The sequence below is a fragment of the Acomys russatus genome, chromosome 16 (assembly GCF_903995435.1).
Source record: "Acomys russatus chromosome 16, mAcoRus1.1, whole genome shotgun sequence".
In the NCBI taxonomy this organism is placed as follows: Eukaryota; Metazoa; Chordata; class Mammalia; order Rodentia; family Muridae; genus Acomys; species Acomys russatus.
Genome location: NC_067152.1, coordinates 14,882,351 through 14,905,864, shown reverse-complemented (window position 1 = coordinate 14,905,864; position 23,514 = coordinate 14,882,351). Strand labels below are relative to the sequence as shown.

The 23,514-nt window shown below is 44.4% G+C and overlaps 1 protein-coding gene across 3 annotated transcripts; it reads right to left on the bottom strand.

The window, feature by feature from the left end:
* Nucleotides 1–3,184: 3,184 nt before the first annotated feature.
* Nucleotides 3,185–18,252, bottom strand: Vezf1 (vascular endothelial zinc finger 1). 3 transcript variants are annotated; one of them, XM_051158248.1, is made up of 6 exons: nt 18,077–18,252; nt 13,018–13,712; nt 12,056–12,119; nt 10,151–10,352; nt 7,726–7,887; nt 3,185–5,030 (listed from the first exon to the last, which is right to left on the bottom strand). In XM_051158248.1, exons 1-6 carry the CDS (start codon nt 18,107–18,109, stop codon nt 4,603–4,605), a joined length of 1,584 nt encoding a protein of 527 aa, XP_051014205.1. In that variant the 5' UTR covers nt 18,110–18,252; the 3' UTR covers nt 3,185–4,602. The 3 variants fall into 3 exon arrangements, with proteins under 3 accessions (XP_051014205.1, XP_051014206.1, XP_051014207.1); XM_051158249.1 differs by having other exon boundaries at nt 10,151–10,334; nt 18,077–18,250; XM_051158250.1 differs by lacking the exon at nt 18,077–18,252 and adding an exon at nt 16,720–16,999 and having other exon boundaries at nt 10,151–10,334.
* Nucleotides 18,253–23,514: the final 5,262 nt, after the last annotated feature.

Here is a 23,514-nt window from a genome sequence, read left to right as displayed (position 1 = left end):
ATTCTAGCATGAAGCCCACCCACCACATCTCAAGCTAATCTCCAACTGGTAGCTTTTCTACGGTGTTTTCCATCAGTTTTTCTCAAGCCTGGGACGAGGCTGGATGACAGCCTGACCTATATTGATACTGACATAGGAGACAGGAAACAAAAGGGCTGGAGGTGTGACTCAGTGCACAGCACTTGCTCAGTACTTTTGTGCTTCAGTGTCCAGTACAGCCCAAACAAAAGCAAGGCAAGAGGACTAGGCGAAGATAGGGTGCGTTGAATCTGAAGTTCTAGGTGCTGGAGAGATGGCTCAGCAGCTAAGAGCTCTGGCTGCTCCTCCACTGAACCCACATAGTGCTCATCAACTGCCTGTGACCCCAGTTCCAGAGGGTCAGTAGTGAGGGACATAGGCATGTACACACATGTATGCAGGCAAAACACCCATATCCATAAAACGAATCTTTGAGTTTGAGGTCCCATACTGTGTATCAGGCCTTGTGCTAAGCATTTTATGTTCACTTAGATCAAAACTGAACTAGGTCTATAATTAGTACTGTCAACTACACAAGATCTGGAAGCGCCTGGGAGGCAGGCTCTACGCACGTCTCTAGGGGACTATCCTGAGTATGTTGAGCTAGGAAGACCTCTACCTGCTATAAGCGGCACTAGTCTCTTTTTAAAAGGTAATTTTAAATTTAATTATTTTTTAATTGTGTGTACGTGTGTGTTTACATGTGTGTGTGTGCGTGCACATGGGTACAAGTGCTCCCAGAGGCCTGAGGTGTTGGATCCCCTAGAGTTGAAGTTAAAAACAGTTGTGAGCTTCCAAATGTGGGTGCTAGGAATCAGACTTGGGTCCTCTGGAACAGCAATAGGTGCTCAAAGGTGCTAAGAGAAAATAGGCGGTATTTGCCAAGTTCAGTCAACACTCAGCCCTGAGGGGCTCTGCTTCACAAACTCACTACCTGCCAGGGCTAGGCCAGAGGTGGTGAGATTTACAGAGGCACATGGGTGCAAAAGGGTAGAAGTGGACAGGATGCTGGGCCAGCCCAAGGGCTGATCAGACCTTCTGTCCAGTCGTCCTTGAGAATAATAAAGTGAAAACCTCTACCCCGGGATATTCTGAACTCAGGTTTCTCCTGAGGACCAAACTGCAGGGCCCAGGAAGAAGAGAAGTAGGACACATGGGACTGTGAAATAAAACTTCCCTTATTCCCAAGACGAAAACATCACAAGGAACATGATCCCTCTAGTTGCATCCAGAATCAATAAAGACACTAACATAATTACCACAGGAAATCTAGAGGCACTCAAAACTTTCCCATTAAATAAAGTATCGGAACCGCCACTTGCTACTTAGTGATATTGTAATTTGGGTACTTGTCACACCTACCTTAACCACCTCCCTGGAGGCATCACATGACAGTGCCTATACCCTTGCCTGGCGTATGGTGAGTCTTGGTGGAGCTGTGCAGCATGGGGGCATTACCTTTCTGTAGTCTGGTGCCTTTTCACCCACCCTTCTCTGTGGCACCACGGTACCAACCAGCCCTCCTTTCCCAGCCCAGTAACACAGAGTGCACACCTGGGGAGGAAACAGCACTTCAGTCTCGTCTCTGCCCTCCCTCACAGCGAACTGAGGGAGCTTCTGCGGCATTAAGCAATCCATCATAACAGTTGTGACTGGTTAACTTTAATTTGTCAAAATAAATCTGCAGTATTTTGCATGTTAGTAATACAGTGCTGGTATTGACAGGTAAAATCATCATCCGTGTACATAGAAACCTTCATTTAGGAGCACACCTCAGGAGGGAAATGAATACACAGTAAAAGGTAAGTGCAGGCCAAGCAGCGAGCCCTAGAGCAAGCATAACAGGCTGGATGTCAGATTTGAGGATTATCTAATACAACTGTTTAGCTGCCAATCTGATAAAAGGGAAAGCTCTCCACTAGGTTACAACCAGGAGGGAGAACACACTCTGCCTTTCTGTAGAGTGGTGGCCGCCGGTGCCTTCAGCACGTGGTTGAGTCGGTTCCTCGGCATCACGACTCGGTTTCAGTTCCAAGACACGGGAGGATTTCGCCACACAACCTGTCTGTGCCCCCTTTGCAGTGGCCTACCCTCACCCCAATCCTGCCATCAGCTCTCTCTCTCCCTCCCCAAAGAAGACACACCGTGGCTTTATTATTGCAGACAAGCTTCTTAAGTGAATAAAGTATGCTGCATACAAAATAGCATTTTAGCTGAAGTCATACAATGAATTCTCACTGCTGTTTACAATGAATTGACAAAACAATCATTTTTAGTATATATCTTTTTTTTCCCCTGTAAGAACTGATACTTTCAGGATCTTATGACAGCGTTGTAGCCTGGGGGAAGGGCCTACACCTTCCTTTCTACTTTGAGGACTGCCCCTTGGCCACTGTGGAGGAAGCCTGGGCTGTCTGAACCACGAAGGACCATGGCTGCCAGCACAACAGAGATGACAGGCCCAGCAGGCAGAGCACATGCCAGGAAATGAGGGTTTCCTCCACATGTGACCACTGCCATCCCAGGTCTCAGCAGTGCCATTCCTAGGCCTTCCCCACATAAGCCCTTCCAGTAGCTCACACATAATGATCTACATATTAAAAACAAACCATTTTCAACTGTGGATAAGAACTGCTGTAACAAAGTCATAGCTACATATTTTTCTCTACATTTTGTTTATTGAGACAAACTAATTAAAAGGCACAAACATAGGGCATGTTTACATGGACATTATAACAAACATATACATTAAAAGTGTAGGAATGTGTTGCCTTCCTGCTAAACAGAAAGTTCCTAAGCTTTATATATACAAAAGTTGTACAATTTAATGTCCTAAAGTACAAAAGATCATTTATAAAATTATTTTACACTAGGTACTATTTATTTTAATTTTTTCTTACTCTGTAGTTCATCCCCCTAGAACTGTTTTGTATAATGACACACAGATACCTGTCCCTGATGTGTAAGTCTGCCTCAGATGCAAGGTGTTTTGATGTTTGTACTGACACAGTGGGGTATAAACGGAAGTCATCTGGTGTGACAGTCCTGCATGCATTCTGCAGGGCTATCAAAAACTCATTCCCATTTCTCTTAACTGCAAGATTAAAAATAAAAAAGACCCCAAACACATTGCAATGTTAAAAAAAAAAAAAAGAAAAAGAAAAGACAGCATCTTGGTTTGAATGAACTCTTCTTTCTTTAACACAATATTTGAAAACATGAAGTGCGGCATGATGGCGTAGAAAGTATCTGTTTCCCTAGCTTTTGGTTTCTACTGTATGTACAGGGATAAAACATCCTGCTAAGAAACAAAAGCACATGTCTCAACGTGCACAATCATTGCAGGGTTTCCATGGAGCATGCAGACAGCTGCATCCCTGAAAACTCCAGAAAGCGGATACAAGTGTTTTGTTTTTTAAAGGAAAAAAAAAGTGATGTCCATATTTACAAAGTTGAACAAATCTGCACAATACTTGATTAAACAGAAGGGGAGGGGGGAAAGATACACTCTGCTTGTTCTGAAGGGGCATACTACCTAGTTAGTGGTTAGAATAAAAACTGTATACAATTTAATATAAGACATAAACTCTAGTGAGCATCTAACACATCTGTGCCTGCTGTAACACCAACAGACGTTGATTGGGAGAGAGAGGGGCATATCACATCCCAGTGCCTCCAATGTCTTCCAATTTAAAGCAATAGATTTTAACTGTTCCAAAGTTCTTTTGCTCCTAAACAGGACCCGCTTTGGCCTGTTAGGAGCCTGCTGTGTGCACACCTGACTTCTCAGCCAGCTGCAGCTTTTTCTCATCAAAACACAATTTGTTTGGTTCTTTTTTTTTAAGTTTTTTTTTTCTTTTTTAAAAAAAGTCAACTACAATGCTATATTCCATCAGGATTAATATGCTGAGCAATATTTACATCTCCAAATATCAGGTCACAATCCCTATTATATGTTGAAGTTAGAATGATAAATTATCATATGCTTTGCATATCAGAGCTGGTATCACCTTTCCCATAGGGAATGCTGCCTGAAATTAACATATTCCCAAAGGTAAAATGCATATTCTCTGAAATGCATTTTATTATGACAATGCATCTATTTACTCAGACCAACAGAAAAACACAGACAATTCGACACTAGCTCTCAGTCTGCGGGTCTAGAACCTCAGGTTAAAACCATCCACCTGGCATAGAGGGAAAAACTGCTAGTGTTTACAATAAAATGATTTTATTGTATTAAAACAATAATAATTAAAAACAAATAATGCTTTTTTTTTTTCATTTTGAAATGTGTTTTATGATTGGCTTTATTTCTGGCGTCTCACCTTGCCAGCTATGATCCTGTTTAAGCAATGCTGTCAGGTAGAGGGGGTTTCTGGTTAAACTAAAGTGGTCCAGCAGTAAGTTACACGCACTCCCTACTCTGAACCCCAGCCAAATTGGAGCAAAATGCTACTACACTCTTACTAACTAACGTAATAAAACCTCCCAATTTCATAGTCTGCTTTTTGCTTTAATCAACTAAAAGTAAGTTGCTGGTAAATATTTACTTTAACCCATATTTTGACTTCATAATACTGTTTACCAAGGTGGCGATGTAGGCAAAGCTTGGGGCAAAAAAGGCATGCTTTCTACAGGCCTCATTGCTATATTGAGAGGAGCAGCTAATGTCATAGGCGTGGGCAAGTTCATTGGAGATGTGATGGTGACAGGGTGTGCTATGTTCACTGGGGCGGTTACAGGGGTGGGGAGGTTCACTGGGGTGGTGAGTGTTAGAGGCGAGGTCATGGATAATGGACTGGTTATGGTTACGGGATGCCCTATGTTCATCGGGCTGGTTATATTAACTGCACTTGAAACGTTTACTGGACTTCTCATGCTCATTGCAGCTGCCACTGTGACTGGGTTTGACATAGTCCCAGACGACACAGAGGACGTTATATTGAATGGAGTTGTGAGAGTCACAGGTGTCGTAGCAGCCGTGGAGGTTTGGCACAGGTTGGCAGCTTCTAAAATGAGAAAACAAAGGGGACTTTAGACTCTTAAAACTGTGAGCAAAATTCAGCTCCTGAATTAATTTCTCTTAATTAAAAAGAACACGTAATAATCAAATTACAGTTTCTAGCAAGTGATCAAATTTAACGAAAGGGCCTTCTGAGCACAATCCTGAGCACAGCATACCCCACGGTATCAATCTCTTCTCTGATGCCTGGGAGGACTTGGGCAACTGGCTCAGCCCTGAACTTTGTTTGTTTGGTTGGTTGGTTTGGTTGGTTGGTTTTCGAGGCAGGGTGTCTCTGTGTGACAGCCCTGGCTGTCCTGCACTCACTCTGCAAGCCCTAAACTTTTTATTTCAGTTCACATTTACTTACCTACCTCACAGAGATGCTGAGATCAGTTAACTTCTGCAAGGCACTCTGAGGAGCAGAGGTTCTAAGTAGGGTTAAGTGTCCTCACTACCTTCATGCAGTTCCCGAGTTCAACAGCCTTTCCTGGGGAGTCACCAGGCGGCAGGCCAGTGGGAAGGAGCCTGGCTAGACAGAGCTCTGCCAGTGAGTCTTAGAAGGCACGCTGTACCTAGCAGAGAGGTGTGTACTCATGAACACAGCACGATAAAGGTGTCTTAGGTGTGGAGCCACACTCTGTTGACGTTTTTAAATGGGTAAAGAATGACAAACACTATTTCATTGTCTGTCTGAGTCAGAGGAGAACTAAGCTACATAATGTTGTAGTTTATAATGTTTCTTTTCTTTTTGAGACAGGGTCTTACTATGTGGTCCTGGCTGGCCTGGAACTAGCTATGTAGACCAGGCTGGCCTCAAACTCAGAGATCCTCTGCCTGCCTCTGCCTCCCCAGTGCTGGGATTAAAGGCTTTTGCTACCACACCTGACTTATAAGGATTTTTACGTAAAGAGAAAAGTACTACTCAATATTGTGTTCTTCTTTCCGTCTCACCCCCACTTCCTCTTCTTTCGACTGCTGATGTATCATCTACTTCATGCCCAGCATCAGCTAACTGGACACATCACACATACCACTAAGAACACCAAGTGGGACTACCTAAGGCAAGGAAACCCTGCAGCATGTTGGGGAACCCCAGTCCTGGGTATCCAGCAATGCCAGAATAGTTCTTTGAAAGACCACTGGGGCTAGAGAACTGGCTCAGCGGTTAAGATCACATGTTACTCTTGCAGATGACCTGGGTTCAATTGCCAGCACCTACACGGTGGCTCAGAACAGTATGTATCTCCAGGTCCAGGGGCTCTGAAGCCCTATTCTGGCTTCTGCTGGCACTAGGCATGCACATGGTGCACAGACATACATTCAGGCAAAATATTCATACATAATGTATACATAACTAATAAATCTTAATTTAAAATAAAAGATATCTGGAAGATGACACACCACTCTATCCTGCTCCGTTCAAGAAAATCCAGCACCATCTACCAATATGCCATAAAACGGCAATAAGGAGATAGACCTGTGACACCCATTCAAATTACAGCTGGAGGTGTGCACAGGGTCCACTGAAGGGTCAAACCACTTCAGGTCAGTAAGTAGCTTTTCTGTGATTGGTGTGACCTTATCTGGTATGCGTCACACGACATACTAGGAGCTGCCAAATAAGACTGGTGATAGAAACTATCTAGGGAGGCTTTTTTTTCCCCCCAAATAGATTGCTGGGATATTCAATAGAGAAATGGAACCGAGTGGAAGTGAGTGCGAGAAGGCCGCTCGCTTCCTGCTCCCTGGGTGATGGTGCCACAGCTAGGGTTCTGCTCATGCTCTGCTGAAGGAAGGCATTTCTGCCTCATGCCACCTCCCTGCCTCCCCTCCACTCTTCTCTTCACTCTAGAGGATCAGACTTTTGGCACTGTCCACAGAAGACAAGTGAGCCGTGCCTCATCCTCAAGCACCTTTACTATGGCTTCACATGTGGTACTCCTTCTCCAGTGAAAATACCCTTCACACTGCGACTTAGAATTCCTACACAGTGGCCACCATTCTCAGCCTCTATAACAAAGTCTTCAACAGTAGAGGTGCAGGTGTGTTAGGGCAGGGCCAGTCCTGCGAAAGGCTAGAGGAGAGAGCCAGAGCCAAGAGAAGACAGCAGGACAGTAAGGTCTGAAGTAGGCACCAAAAAAATCAGTGCAGGACCAGCCCTAGAAAGCAGAAAATCAGCTATGAAAAATGAACTTATACACACATAGCTCTTCCATGAGAATATTTTAGAAATTAAAAAAGGAACCCATAATAGGCATCATGGTGCACGTATTTAATCCCAACACTTGGGAGGCAGAGACAGGTAGATCAATGATTTCGAGGCCAACGTGGTCTGCAAAGAGAGTTCTAGGACGGCCAGGGCTACGCGTAGACTTTGTCTCAAAACAAACAACAACAAAAAGGAGCCCATAACACAAGGACGCTGGCATAAAAAGGACTGTAAGCACCCCAGCCTTGAATGTATATGTAACAAAAAGAAAATCCAGAGAAAGAACAAAGCAGAAGCACTGAGGACTTTTCCCAATAATAAAACCTAAATGGAAGCTCTGTTGCTAATAATTAGACTATAGCAAGCCACTGTCCAGTAAGCAGCATTGTAGAGCCAGACTCCTTCACTGCTGCGCTCCCGCTCCGTCACCTGGAGTACTAAATGTAACACTGCCTGAGCTATACCTGCAGCACTAGAAGCCCCTTCTTACCTTTCTTTCTTGCTTTGACAGCTTCTTCCCACAGTCTCAGCGTCTCTACCTGCTTCCCTGGCCAGCTTGTCACATGCTGCTGCTGCTGCTGCTGCTGCTGCTGCTGCTGCTGTTGCTGCTGCTGCTGCTGCTTCTGATTGCTGGTTTCTTCACTCATGCATGCTATTCCAAAGACAAACCACAAACATTGTGTTTACCTTGAAAAGTGCGGCCCTCTATTCAAATGCAAGCTAGGAGCTAGAGATACAGGTCAGCTGCTACAGTGCTTGGCTAACATGCAGGAAGCCCTGGGCTCCATTCTCCACATAAGACTCTGTCAAAAACAAAAACAAACAAAAAAAAAACCCAAGCCAGATGTGGTGACACACACCCTCGATCCCAGTACTTAGGAGGCAGAGGCAGGTGGATCTCTATGAATTCTCAGCCAATCTGATGATCTATATTTCAAGTTCTAGGCCATCCAAGACTATACAGTAAGACCCTGTTCCAGAAACAAAACAAATAAACACCACCAGGCAAACCTAGGTGCTTCGCCTCCTTGTGCCTCTATGACCACTGTCATTTAATTAATAGCTCTATCTGCAGTGCTTCTTTTTTCCTGCTTGTAGCTATATCGCTATATCTGTATATGTTCACTAAAAAACAGGAAACTAGGGCCAGCAAGATTGCTCAACAAGTAAAAGTACCTAGCACCAAGCCTGGTGACCTGAGCTCAATCCCTAAGACTTATGTAGCAGAAGGAAAGAACTGACTCCCCCAGTTCCCTCTGACCTCCACACTTGCACTACGGCATGTGTATGTACACACACTAAATAAATACATTTTCAATAAGCTGCAGAACCAGAGAAAACTAGTATAAGAAAAAAAAAATAATTCTTTGCTAAATTAAAAATGAATTATCTTTGAAAAAGAAAGTTGGATAATGTTAGCATGGGTTTATTATTTAACTATTTATTTAATCACAACGTCACATTAAAAGTTAATTTTTATAAAGTATGGCATGGTAGGTAATGAACCTCCACAAGTGGATGGGATTAAAATACATTAAACTTAGCCAAATATGGTGGCACAGACTTTAAAACTAGTACTTGGGAGGCAGAGGAAGACAGATCTCAGAGTGTCAAGGCTACAAAAACAAAACAAAATAAAAAACATTAAATTTCCCATTTACTTAAGCCATTCACAATCATTTATATATAGAATCTGACTTTCTATTGCATGAAATGCATATGTAATAAGATGTAGAATTGTGAAAATAACTTTCTTCTAGTGGTGAGGAAAATCTTTCAAATAAAAGGCTAGGTAAATTAAGTATTAAATTTTGTCCATGTCTCTGGAATATTTTGCCTTTAACTCTTCAGGCAAGCCAAATATTCAGACCTTCAAATGTTATGATATCCTCTCTCATGTGTTCGTGTGTGTGTGTCCGTGTATGTACAGTGAGAAAAGGTCTCATGTAGCCCAAGCTAGTCTCACTCAAACTATCTCTGATGATGCTAGCCTTGAGTTCCTGATCCTCCTGGTTCTATCTCCCAACTGCTAAGATTATAAATATATGTCATCATACTTTGCTTGAATTTATTATTATTGTATTATATTATTATTTTTAAAATATTTTATTTAATTTTAATTTATGTGCGTTAGTGTGTGTGTGTCAAATTTTGGAGTTACAGTTATGAGCTGCCATGTGGGTGCTGGGAATTGAACCCGGGTCCTTTGGAAGAGCAGGCAGTGCTCTTAACCACTGAGCCATCTCTCCAGCCCTTATATTATTTTGAAATAGGGTCTCATGTGCTCAGGCTGGCCTCAAATGTACGCTACAGCCAACTCTAGTCTTGAACTTCTGATCCTCCTGCTTCCCCCTCCCATGCTCTAGGAATACAGGTGTGAACCTCCACCCTCAGCTGCGACAATTCTGAGCACCAGAGCTTATTCAAACCTCATGAACAACAACACTGAAATAGCTTGGACAAAATTCTGATCCAAGGGTATAATTAGTGGTAGCCAAGTGTGGGACTCGAAGCAAATGAATGGATAGCGTGCGATGCTGTTTGCACACATGTATGTAAAGCATGGTCCCAACAACAACATGCTCTCTCCACGGACGCCTACTTAGTGATGGGAGGAAACAAGGTGAGCAGGGATACAGGCCTGAGAGCACAGTCACGTTAGCTCGGAAATACTGAAGAAAGCCTTAGCAGGCCGTGGTGGCGCACACCTTTAATCCCAGCACTCAGGAGGCAGAGGCAGGCAGATTGCTGTGAGTTTGAGACCAGCCTGGTCTACAAAGCAAGTCCAAGACAGCTAACACAGAGAAATCCTGACTTGAAAACCAAAAAAAGAAAAAAGAAAAAAAAGAAAGAAAAAGAAAAATGCCTGGATTTTCATCAACATGAAAAGCAGAACAGTCTGAAACATCACCTACTTTTGCTGATGCCTTGTTTACACGTATTACAGTTGATACTTTGGCTTTGCCCGTGTGTCTTTAAGTGGCTGGTGATGTACGCTGCACTCAAGAGCTTCCCACAGATGTTACATGATACCTTGCCTTCATGGCGCACCATGTGTGTTCGTAGTCTGTCTTTGGTGGCAAAGGCAGCAGTGCATGTCTGCATGAGGGAGGAAAACTTTTTTTAAATATAGACTATCCTGTTCAACTCATTTTAAAGTACGTATATTTTACACGTTACCTCTACCCATATAAGCAAGCTGGCTGAACTAGTATAATTTTCACTGCATGTGTTACTGAGAATCACAATCATACTAAAACATCTGGTGAATTTTAGATGCTTCTATTTTGGAGCAAGAAAACATATCAACACAGAGTAATGAAAAGATATGAGGTTCACACATGGTTAAACCTAGACTTAGGCCTGGGTGGGACTCAGTGATAGAGTACCTGTCTCATGGCTTCAATTCTCAACACAGCAAGGACAAGATAAAACAAAAGCCTGGATTTAAACTGAGTTTTGCAACTCAATGGACAGTATAATGCTGAACAAGACAGGTAATCTATCTGATGTCTCTATGGAACAGGGTCAATACCTATCACAAAATTCCTGGCAGATTAAGAGCCTGATATGCATGTACTCAGGCAATGGCATTTGTGTTCTTCCTCCAATTAGATTTTTCTTAGAATTCAAGTCATTTACTTAATAAAATCAGTCATTAGCAAACAACTGACAGGAGCACTAAAGAACTTCCAGCAACAAACTGGATCAGGAATGTCTAAAACAATCATTTGATTTAGCAAAATTCTTAACTTCTTCACTATAACAATTTATGTCTAATAAAATCACTAATCTAACTAAGTATATACTTTCAAATTTTCCAATCTGGCAACAGCAGACAAAAATATCTAGTGAACAGTAACAGTTGTCCCAAGGATAAGAGAAAATGCAGTATAAATTCCCCCGTCTCGGGGCCAGCGGTGACTATTTAAGAACAGTGGCAGCTCTTACAGAGGACCCGGGCTTAGTTCCCAGCACTTACACGTTGGCTCACAGGCATCTGTAACTCCAGTGCCAGTCCCAAGGGATCCAACAACCTCTTGTGCCCTGCTTGGGCACCAGGCATGCACACGGGGCACATATGTACATGCAGGCAGTCATTCGTATACATAACGTTAAAAAGTAAATCTTAAGAAGAAATTACAAAGGAGCTGGAGACAAAAGGAGCTCGGCAGTTAAGAGCACTGCCTACCCTGTAAAGGACCCAAGTTCAGTTCCTAGCACCCATGTAGTAGTTCATGCCCACCTGTGACTCTAGTTCCAGGAGATTTTATTGCTCTCTTCTGACCTACCCCGGCCTCTGTGCACATATGGTACACATACATAAACTTAGATATACATACATATATACATGCAGACATATAAAATAGGTATTTATTTAATTACAAAAAATAAAAATATTCCCCTCTAACACCAAAAAATGCTATTGCTTATGAAAAGGTAAATGTAGCTACATAAAAACAGTATCCTTATATTTAAAAAATCTTTTATTATAAAAATGTACTGCCTTATATATTATAAAACTAGAATTTTAGCTGGGCATAGTGGTGCATGCCTTTAATCCCAGCATTCAGGAGGCAAAGGGAGTCCAGGACAGTCAAGGCTACACAGAGAAACCCTGTCTCAAAAAAACAAACAAACAAACAAACAAAAAAAAAACAAGCAAACAAACAAAAAACAACCAAGAATTCCAGTGAACCATATTCATTCCAATCAGTGACTTGAAGACTATTCAAGGACCACAAGATTCTGACTGGCTCTGACTTTCTAGATAACGTGCATCAAGTGCTATGTTAAGGATAAGTCATTTTAACTCTTACTTGGCATTTGAAGGGTCTTTCTGTTGAATGCACATGTTTTACGTGACAGCTTAGGTGATCAGGCCTGTAAAAGAGTTTCAAACAGAAGATGTAACGTGACATGCAGAGAGAATGCTACTTCCGTGACCCTGCGCCTTGGCAGACTACAGGGGTGCGGCACTCTGCAGATTCACCAACTTCTTCTGCCCTCAGTACCACCAATCCTACCTCTCATATCATAAACACGAGTCTTAACCCTGCACCTGTTCTTTTTCTTCAGATCATATTAACTCCTGATTCTTTATCACAAACACTGAAAGGTTTAGTCCCAATACCAGGAATAACTGCCGCTGTGCTAACTCTAATAGCTTTTTTTTCCCCTAATGAAATAGCACACACATAACCAGGCGTGGTGGTGCATACCTGTAATCCCAGCACTTGAGGAGGCAGAGGCAGGAGGATCTCTGCAGGTTCGAGGCCAGCCTGGTCTACAAAGTGAGCCCAGGACAGCCAAGGCTACACAGAGAAACCCTGTCTTGAAAAACCAAAAAAGAAGAAAGAAAAAAGAAAAAGAAATAGCACACACATAAAAAACAGGGAGGGTGCGAGTGGGAGAAAAATCCTCTGAAAAGTTATATTAAGAAAATCCAAGGTCATCCCAACAGGAAAATTCCTTTGCTTTTCACAGTGACCCTTATATCCAGTTCTCCAACTGAACTAGAAACTGGTGGGACTGTTGGGAGTGATAAGAATCCATGTGCCAAATGAAGACCTGGAGCTACCGAAGTGCCTGCTTAGTGACAAAACAGGTTGCCTGCTGTGTCTCCACTTGTCAATCACACCAAGCCAGACTTAGACCTAAACACATAATATTTATCAACAACCTCCTCTGATAGTGCAGACCTGCTCATATAAACCAAGATCACAGACACAAACACAAGTTCACTGATGCTATAATGACAAAGCAAAGCAAAATGCAGTACCTTGAGAAGCCTTTCCCACAAACACTGCAAGTATAGGGTTTGGTGATGCCTCCTTCATGAGACCTCACATGGTAAGTCATGCGGTCCTTCCTCTTGAAGCGCTGATTACAAATAGGACACTCAAAGGGCTTTTCGTCCGAATGGGAAAGCTTGTGCCGATTGAGATGGTACACATCCCGGAAGGCCTTCCCGCACATCTCACAGGCGTGGTTCTTCTTGACAGGCTTACTGGGTTTCTTGACTGACTGGGGCACAGGCATTGCTGTGGTGCTGGCACTGCTGCTAGGGTTGGTGCCCGAGGACGATGTCGTGACTGTTGACAAGATGCCTGCAATAGTTGAAACCAACGAAGTTCGGCTGCTGTCTCCAGCGATGGTGGAGATGAGGGGAACCACTGTGGTGGGGGTTTTCTTTGCCCGAGACACCAACTTGATCCCTGTGTGGCAGGACTGATGGCGCCTCAGGTGATAGCTGTCCCTGAATGCTTTACTGCAGTAAGTGCACACAAATGAAGTTTTGGGTTTTTCTTTTTTAATCCCAATGGCATCTTTTAATGTTTCTGGTGCAGCCTGAGTTTTCTGAGTTATTGGTATTGGAAGCAACGGTTTCTGATCAGGGGGCTCCACAGCGGAACTCAGGAGGGGCAGCAAGCTGTTCTGCGCTGCCTGCTGTTGGTGATGGGAGGCTTCATGGGCCTAAAACCAAATATTTACACTTGAGAAATTGAGCCTCCACAGTGACCTTAACCATTCCACATGCTCAGACCAGAGAGAGCAGGAGAGACAGACCAGGAGCCTGAGAGACGCTCTCTGCAATAGAGCTGCAGTGACCACCTGCCCTCAATAGCTCCAGTTACAAAGCACTGAAAATCGCTGCTGAGCAAACAATTTTACATCGACATCGCTGACAGCAATTGTACTTTCAAAAAGCAGACTAAAGTAAACAGTGCCCTGGCTCATAAAGGACATACTAACTGATGAAACCACTGTTCATTTGACTGTCAATAAAGAAATCAAGTTTAAATAACTTGTGAAAAAAAAACTGCATGCCAGACTGAGTATTGAGCAATACCCTGGGTCGCTTCACCATACAAACTTTATTTATGACTAGTACCATCATCTACTGTCTGTTACTCAGGAAAGAAAAAACACCGGTCGAGATCTCTTCTCTATCAGAAGAAAACTAGTGATTGAGAAAGGGGCTGCTAAGCAACGAGAGGAATATAACTCTGTGAAATACATATGCTGCCTGTTAACTTTACTTATAAAGGTCATCACTTAACTCTACTAAAAGATTTGCCTGAAAGAAAGGCTGTCATTTATCAACTGAGAAGGCATCTGTGAAGGTGGCAAAACACCTGTCAGTTGTTTTTCAGCTCAAGAATCCTCCACTAGAGTCTGCGCCCTTTAACAACACTAGTAAAAGAAAAACCAAACTGCAACCACATTCGCGCCCATCCTCTCCCAGAAGAGGGTTTTGGTAAAGCATTACATACATGCTGTTACGATGCAATGTGCTTCTCCACTTCAAAACTGTAGCTGGACCACTGTTGGGAACTTTTAGCAAACAATGGAAAAAGTTCTGGAAATAGCTCTTCCATTATTCTTGAAATAGCTGACAGTGAGCCCAAGGCCCTATGCTTGGGTTTTATAATGCTAAAGGGATCGTGCTAAGAGCTGCACGTATTTTAACATATAACATCCCAGGAAGAGCCTATCCCACCACCGCAGACACCTCGGACAGCTTTTCTCAACCATCACACTCTGTAGTCACCTGATTAGCTAAGTTGATTAAAGACAGAGAAAACAAACACACACATGCCAAGGAGGCTGGCAGAGCTCCTCTGATGGTCCAGAACATTTGTCCCACACGGTCACCTAATAAAAGGCCAGCAGCTATGCCTGCAACCACTATCCCCTAAAGGGCAGGAGGCGTGCAATCCAAAGGTAGTGGTCTGAATTTAGCAATGCTGACTTAAATGACCTTCAGGCTTTAGAATGACACTCAGAAATTGTGAATACTAATGGGTATCTTTCCAGATTTAATGCCCATACTGAATTACAGCCCATTTTTTCATTCAATTTGCGTGGCTCTTGTAACGTGGCAGCTACGTACCCAGGTGACATCGGGAGAAACATCACAGAATTTGGCCTCTGATCTTACTCTTCTCCAAGCTAAGCAAGATACCCAAGTTTCCACACAGAATGCAAACAGTTAAGAGCCGAAGTGAGCTCAAGATATACAATTTCAAAGGCTAACAGATCAGACGCTGCGGAATGCAAATCTTCTGGACAAACTTCAAACTTTAACAGTTGAGCTATTTCCCAACTCTAAACAACCATTGGAAGGATGAAGGACTAAAAGAAATTACTGTCATGTGACCAATTCCGATGTTTGTGCAGTATGAATTATGTTTACAGCATTGCTGATGCTCACTCACGAGGGTCACACCAGGTCCCTGTATCTTGAGTAAAAAAACGCTGTAGAACCACTACAAGGATGGCTCTCTGAAGGTGGCTAGGGGCCTGCACTTCTTTATGAAGCTGCCAAAGAGGGCAATTTCCCTCAACTTGTTCTATGAGGGAGAGTATTAAATAATCGCGGCCTGCCTTCAATGAAGTGATTTATTTCTCAAATGTAAGTTCTCAGCAAGCTTTTATTTGCCCAGCATCATCCCATCAAAGTTTAAATTTCATCTTCTAACTCAAGTGCACAGCTCTAGCCCTGCCCAAGCTTTTGTTTTTCTGGGACTGGCAAAAAACAAGAGAAATGCTATTTCATCACCCAGGGTGGTAGGATGTGGAACCATGAAATCTCCGCTGCCAGAGGGTAAAAGATTTTGTACTGAAACAAATTAGCATCGGTGAGTCATATCTTGACTGTCCTGTTAGAAGAATCATCCATCAAATATTTTAAGAGCTACACTTTCACTTTCCATCATGTTATCTGGGAAGCAAGCAGGTTATTAAAAAACTGCTTAAAGATATAAACTCCACAGGATGCTCCAAGAAGCAGTTTAGTCCTCCATCTCCCCAGTGAAAGCTACTGACGACTGGAGCTGAGTGTCTATTTGTGCCTTCCCATAGGAAAGACCGGAAGTCTCTTCCCTCACTGTCCTCAACTCTAAATCACAGCTTTTCCAACTATTTTCACAGCACATACAGAATGTCCAAGATCAAATACGAGCTGTCACATTTCCTCACCAGGTGGAAAAAATTAGCAGGCTGACATTAGCTTTATCCAGGAGGAAAAACAAAACAAAAAGCACACAGTTGAAGCAGCTTTAAAAAGTATTTCATGGGATCTTTCAAGTAGCTTCCCAAAGATGAATTGTGGGTTTCTTTACATAACGGAACTTGTTTTGTTTTGCTCAGCGTCCATTAAGTTTATACATCCTCAGTCTGATACTGTTTAAACTACTTCTAAGGCTCATCAGTCCTTTGCTGTAAAATGACCAGTTGTAAGCTTCTTCTAAGGAAAGCACTTGCCATCTTTGCACCAACCCTCACGGCAGCTAGTTCTGTATTTCTTTGCCAGTGCATTAAGTTGATCATCACTTTATTAACAAGTTCATCAACGGACAGTAAACTCATTACTAGATCAAGATGGTAAAGATGAACGTTCATGAGTTCCAAAATCTTAAGAATTTCACATTTTAGTAGGTAATTTATTTCATTAATTACTTAAAATCAAAATGCCTACATTTGAAATATGTCTTAATACGACAAGCCAGATTACACAGTGGGTAATTTTGAACTCTCCAATTCCCCGTATTAACTCCACCGGGATGGGACCAGATGTTTCGAGGATAATCTTTTGAAAATTCTGCATTTCCAAAGGTCTCAAGTATTTAGGAAAATAACTCAAAAGAGGCAGGCGGGAAGGATACACTTTAAAGACGACCTAACCTTCGGTTCTGAAAGTTTCTGCGTGAGCTCATCCCTCTACTGCTCATCTCTACTGTTCATCAACGTATTTGCAAACAGAAACGAAGCAGGAAAAAAAAAAAAGTTCCTAACAGGGGTCCAGCACTGAAGTGGTAGGGGATGGGATGGCTAAAGTATCCGCTACAGTAGCTTTGAAGTTTCTGGAGAATAGAAAAAAAAAAAAAAAAAAAAAAAAAAAAAAAAAGAGCGAAGACCCTCACATTCCTCGAGTGACTCATCGGGGGGCTTTGCACGCGGACTTTGCGCGCTCTCTCTCTCTCTCCGCTTCCCGTCGCCCACAGGGCTAGAGCGAACGCTCGAGCGGGCCGCGAGCGAGACTAGCGAGACGCGCTCCGGAGAAGGTCGGGCCTGCAGGAGTCCCGGCCCCCGCCGCTCCCACTCCCGCCCCCGCCCGGCCCCACAGGCCCGGGGATTCCCCAAGCTCAATGGGACGGCAGCAAGAGAGCTGGACAGAGGCGAGGGGACCAGCTGCCAGGGCACGGCTAGGACTTGGACTAGGAACGGAGAAAAGTTTGCAGAGGGGAACGACGCTCGCAACACCCCCGGCCGGGTACCACCCAGGGGGCGGCGAGAAGGGGGAGTGGCGGCGAAGCCAGAGATACCCGCTATTCCCGGGATGTGGGAGGAGGGTCAGAAAGTCAACACACAAGCACACGCACACAAAAAAAGAGAGGTGACGCGAAAGCGCGAGCGAAAAATGGATGGGGACTCGGAGCGGGACCCGGGGACCCCCTGGCTGCGCCGCGCGGCCTGAGTCCGGCGCGCAGTGGCCGAGCGGCCCGCGCTACCCAGCGGCCCGGCGCCCTCTTTTCTCTGGGCCGCGGGGTGGTGACAGCGGCCGGCCTCCTCCCTTCCCCTTCGGGGCGGGAGGGAAGGGTGTGTGTGTGCGTGTGTGCTTGGGGGGGCCCGGGTTCACCCCGAGGCCTGCTTCTCCCCCGCACCCCGTGAGGCCGCCTCCTTTCACCTCAGCGGCCCGGCTCCGCCGGAGCGGGCGGGCGGAAAAACAAAGGGGGATTAAGGCCGGGCCGGAGAGCGGAGCCGGGAGGGGAGGAGCGCCCGCCCGAGCCCGGCCCGGCCCCCCTGGCCCCCGGCCCCCCCGGGGCCCCCAGTACCTGGAACAGGAACGCGGTCCAGTTGGCCTCCATGGCTGCGGCGGCCGACCCCCCTCCTCCCCACTCCCCCCGCTCGGGGAGCCTCCTCAGCCGGAGGAGGCGACAACAAAGCGGCGGCGGCGGCGGCGGCGGCAGCGGCAGCGGCGGCTCCTCAACATGGCAGCGCCGAGCGCGGCCACTTCCGGTAACCTCCGGGACGCACCACCGCGGCGGCGAGCGCGGGCGGGGGGGGAGCCCCGGCCCGGCCGCCGCCGCCCCCAGCCGCTCCGACCCCCTCCGGGCGTCCCCGCCGCCGGCGCGCCGCCTCGGAGCTCAGCCAGTGCCCGCGGGCGGTGGGGTCAGGGCGCCCGCGCGGGGGCTGGGGTGGGGCCGGGGGCGGGGATGGGGCGCGGCGTCCCCCCCCGCGGGGGTGTGTGATGCTGCGGTCCGTGGCTCAGGCAGCTGGAGCAGGGGGAGCTCAGGAGAGAAGATGGAGGACGCCAGGGTCTGGCGCTGGCCCGCTGGGCACAGCTGGGCAGCCTCGCGTGACTCTGACTTGGTGCCCAGCGGCGTCAAGTCCCTATCATACCCTCAGCAGCAGTCAGAGCTCCGGTTGGTCACCTGGCTCTGCAGTCGGTCAAGCACATCACAGCTTCCACCTACGGACTAGGGGACGCTGGCTTCAAGTGTCCCCTGCCCTCGGGTATTTTCATTCCGGCCAGCTAAGCCCTCAGCGCTCTTGCTATGATAACACCATCGCCCTTTGCGCGGCCTTCCAATTTGAGCAGGGAATTCCACTAGGGTACAGCCTTAGATCCTCCTAGTGTGGAGGGAAACACTTCCCACGCGTTCGGATGTCATTACTGGGTTATTCTTGGGTGATGGGACTGTGCTTCCCCATTCTTCCTTTTCACTCCAGACACAGGAAATTCTACTTGAAAAGCCCTCTCCCACCGCGATTAAAAAAAAAAATGAAAACAAATGAGAAAGTACATAGACAAAGTATTTTAGTCTTTTAGTACATTATTCAATGCCCTCATAAACACACATACACAAAAGTCAGACTTCTGGTTGGACAGCGTCACATGCCGCTGAGGTGACCCCAGCCTGTTTGCAGTTCCCAGTCTTCTGTAGGAGTCAGCCAGCCACTGCTACTGATTGGAATCTGTAGATCATAAGCCCACATGATGTCTTGAGTGTTTTCTATCCTTTCCTCACATAGGAATATCAGACACAAGCTATTATTAAACATGTGTCTCTAGTCCAAGAAATCTGTGGAGGGGAAATGTGGGGGCAGGCTCCATCTAAAGTATTTTTATAAACTTTTTGTTGGTTTTTTTTTTCCTCCAACACGAGGTTTCTGTGTGTAGCCTTGGCTGTCCCAGACTTGCTATGTAGACCAGGCTGGCCTCAAACTCAGTGATCCGCCTGCCCCTGCCTCTGCCTCTGCCTCCCGACTGCGGGGATTAAAGGCGTGCGCCGCCGCCACCACCATGCCCAGTTTATAAACTGGTTTTTAAAAACTCCTCGGCTGGGCACATTATTTCAGGACTTCAACACATTTCAAAGTGAGTCTTATCCCCTCTAGACACTTCTAAGGAAAGACACAGCTTCAGCTTCCCTCAGTATATACACCATCCAATAGTGTAGCTGAAGACTTCTATGGGAATAGAAACTGAAGAGGTACAGAACTTGATCTGTTTTTCCATCCATTAAACAAGCAAATATATTTCCCTCCCACTCTTACATCAGTCACCAGAAAGAATAAAGGGGCTGGGAAATGATAGTCTGGTTCCTTTAACAGTTAACTGCCCATTAGATCCAGCCTGGAGGCCTTGGGTATGAACAAGAAGTCCAGCTATTTGGATGGATCAGTAGCCGTAACCAGAGAACCAGTCAGCCTAAGACAGGAGAGACAGAAAATGAGTTTCTGATATATCCCTCAGCTAAACTGCTACATATCCCCTGTATCAGTCTTGTTTGATGTTTACATATACATGTAACTTAAGGAGAAAATATGCAAACCCAAGAAACAAGACAAAATATGTTACTGCTCTGACCTTGGGCATAGTATGTCCTTCTGTTTCCATTCAGTGGCTACCAGTCTCTGCTTCTTCCCTGTCTAACCCCTTCAAGGTCTCTGTATACGTTTGCTTTCCCTCCTCCCATACATAGCTGCTTTTCTTTCACTGCTCTTTTAAACTGTAATCAAACTAAAGCTTCAGGACTACAAAAACTAGTACTTAATAAATAAATATGGCTCTTATGCCAATACTGTGGGATTTTTTAAAAACTTATTTTGGAATCTAGAAACCCCCTCCCCAGTTTTTCTTATAGTCCCTTTCAGTCAGGGTTTCCCCATGAACAGGAAGTAGAGTTCAAGTGAAAACAGTTAAGCTGTTGCATGGAAGAGACAGGATTTTTAGAGGGAAATGGCTAATTTCATCTCTATCCATAAGATGAAATCAGAATTCTTGATTGTTCAAAATATTTCCTAAAAAGGAAATTAACCATGTTTTAATGATGCCTAAGTTGCTGGGCGTGGTGGCGCACGCCTTTAATCCCAGCACTCAGGGAGGCAGATGCAGATTTCTGTGAGTTTGGAGGCCAACCTGGTCTACAAAGAGGACAGCCAGGGCTCTGTTACACAGAGAAGCCCTGTCTCAGGGCTGGAGAGATGGCTCAGAGGTTAAGAGCACTGGCTGCTCTTCCAAAGATCAATTCCCAGCAACCATATGGTGGCTCACAACCATCTATAATGAGATCTGGTGCCCTCTCTGGAGTACAGAAACACATGTGGGCAGAATACTGTATAAATAATTTAAAAATCTTCTTTAAAACTTAATTATAAAAAAAAAAAAAAAACCAAGAAACCTTGTCTCAAAAAACAAACCAAAAAAAAAAAAGTTTAAGTTGTACTTTTAATTATATGTGTGTGTATGCCTCTGTGTGTGTGTGTGTGTGTGTGTGTGTGTGTGTGTGTGTGTGTGTCAGAAGAGGGTGTTGAATCCCCTGGGACTGGAGTTACAGGCAGTTGTGAGCTGCCATGTGAGCATCAGGAACTAAATCCAGGTCCTCTACAAGAGCAGTATGTACTGAGCCATCTCTCCAGTTCCAACATTTTAAATTTAATTAAAATTTAAATACTTGATATTTTTCGAGTACTTTTCAAGTATTTCATTAAGGAAAAGTGCCTTAAAGTTTGGAATGCGTACTCAAACTCAACCAGATTCAACTATTACAGGAATATAATCAAACCAACTACCATCAAGGACTGCATCCTTAGAAAGGGCATTTCAACCTTTAGGAGATTATCTTTAACCATAAACAAAATGAGTCAGTGCCTTTTCAAAGGCCTATTTCCACAGACCTTATATTGAAGCTCAGTCAAGATTAGAAGTGTCTGCATACAGTATATTATTAAAATCAACTTCTAGTGAAGTGACCAGAATTGACTAGAATAGTGGCACAGGCCTATTTCTATTCCTGTACTTGGGAGGCTGAGAAAAGAATATTATTGAGTGTTTTGAGACTAACCTGGATACAGGTGAGCACAGGTCTGCCAAGGCTCGTTAGCAAGCAAAAACTCTTGAGAGGAGGAGGGAGGGGCAATTGACACCAAAAAGTACTGGCCATAAAGAATTTTCACACCTCAACATCAGCTTCAATACAACCATGGGAGAAAGCATACCCCTGCTAGGGAAAAAAAAAAAAAAAAAGGGAAGGTTTGCCTGGAAGGCCAGCAGAAGTACTCTCCTCCCCTTCTACTGGAACATGCTAATGCTAGTTGTCTGTCTGAACTGGCAAAGTGAACAGAGGAAAACAATAAAGATTTCTTTATTCCTGAATAATGCCTACTTTAGTTCCTTGACAGTGAGAATAGTCACAAGAATCAAATCTACTCATATTATGTAGTAGAATCCAGCTGGTATCTGAGAGAACTTGATTAAAACTGTTATTTTTACAAAAAGTCATGAACCCAGGACTTCAAAAACTGAGTCTAAGGTCATAGAAACATATTTATCATCTTAACTCTTTTTGAGTCTATCAAAAAAAAAATCAACACTATACCTCTCAGTTTCATCAATAAAGCATTTTAGTCATGGATGACAGAATGTACAAAAAATACGAGTCTGAGGGTATAACTCAGTGGGAGAGCACTTGCCTAAGGCAAGTGGTGGTGGCACATGCCTTTGATCCCAGCTTGGAACAAGTTTGAGGCCAGCCTGCTCTATAGAATAAGTTCCAGGACAGCCAAGGCTATATAGAGAAACCCTGTCTCCAAAAACAAACAAACCTAAACAAAAGGTACTTGTCTAGCTTGTGATAAGCCCTAGATTTAATCCTCAGTAAGCAACATTAAACAAAAAGGAATAGTAAACACAAGCAAAATAGGTCACAGCAGGAAAGAAACCAACAGGTCAAAAATACACTAAGTAAGAAATTCAATACTTCTGGAAAACACATTCAGGCACCAACATTTCAAATCCTTTGGACACCTGTTCCTCACTGCCCTTAGATGCCCCAAGGTCCCTAGAGCAATGGATAACTTAACAGCCCTACAAACTTCATGGGCCTGACTGATGAACCACAAAGCTTTGTCTGTTACAATCAAACCATTCAAAGTTGCTTATTTATTGATATAAACCCTTCTCAGTGGCTAACTGAAACTAATCAGTATTATGCCACCAACCTAAAAATGCTATTCATGTGTAATTGTAGTGTCTCTCCAAATGTTTCCACAAAAGATGAACAAAACCAAGCTACTTAGTGAACACACTTTACTTCAACAGAAACAGCTCTCTTCAGTTTCTGCTCTACTGCACCAGTTTGATTTTCTGTTTGCAGAGCTGGGTTGTCTCACAATTTTTGGTAATGAAAGGAACATGGAAATCACAAAACCAGTGTTGTGGAACCTATGCAGCAAGTTCTCTCTCTGGGTTAAAGAAGTGAACAGCAACAATCTAAGTCCTGATGTGACATCACAAGACTAGCTAGATTAGGATCTGGAAAAGCTGTTCTGGTACAGAAAACAAGCCAACTGAGAGCAACAGAAGACCAGGAAAACCTAAGATCTGGCTCAGCTTCTGGAAGTGGGAATTAACTTTTTTCCCCTAAGATTTACTTATTATTATATATACAGTGCTCTATCTGCATATATACCTGCACGCTGTGAGCCACCATGTGGTTGCTGGGAATTGAACTTAGGACCTCTGGAAGAGCAGCCAGTGCTCTTAACCTCTGAGCCATCTCTCCAGCCTGGGGAACTTGCTCTTTTAAGAATGTTTCTGGACTTTGAGTCTCTGAACTGTAAGCTACTACATTTGGCTAACCAGTCCTGGTATGACATGAAAGGGCAGGTGCAGTAGTTATCTCTACACAGGGACAGAAGCTGTACTCAGTCTTTCCTCTCCTCACCCCACCCCCAGCAACATTCACTCTAAATTGTAAATTTATAC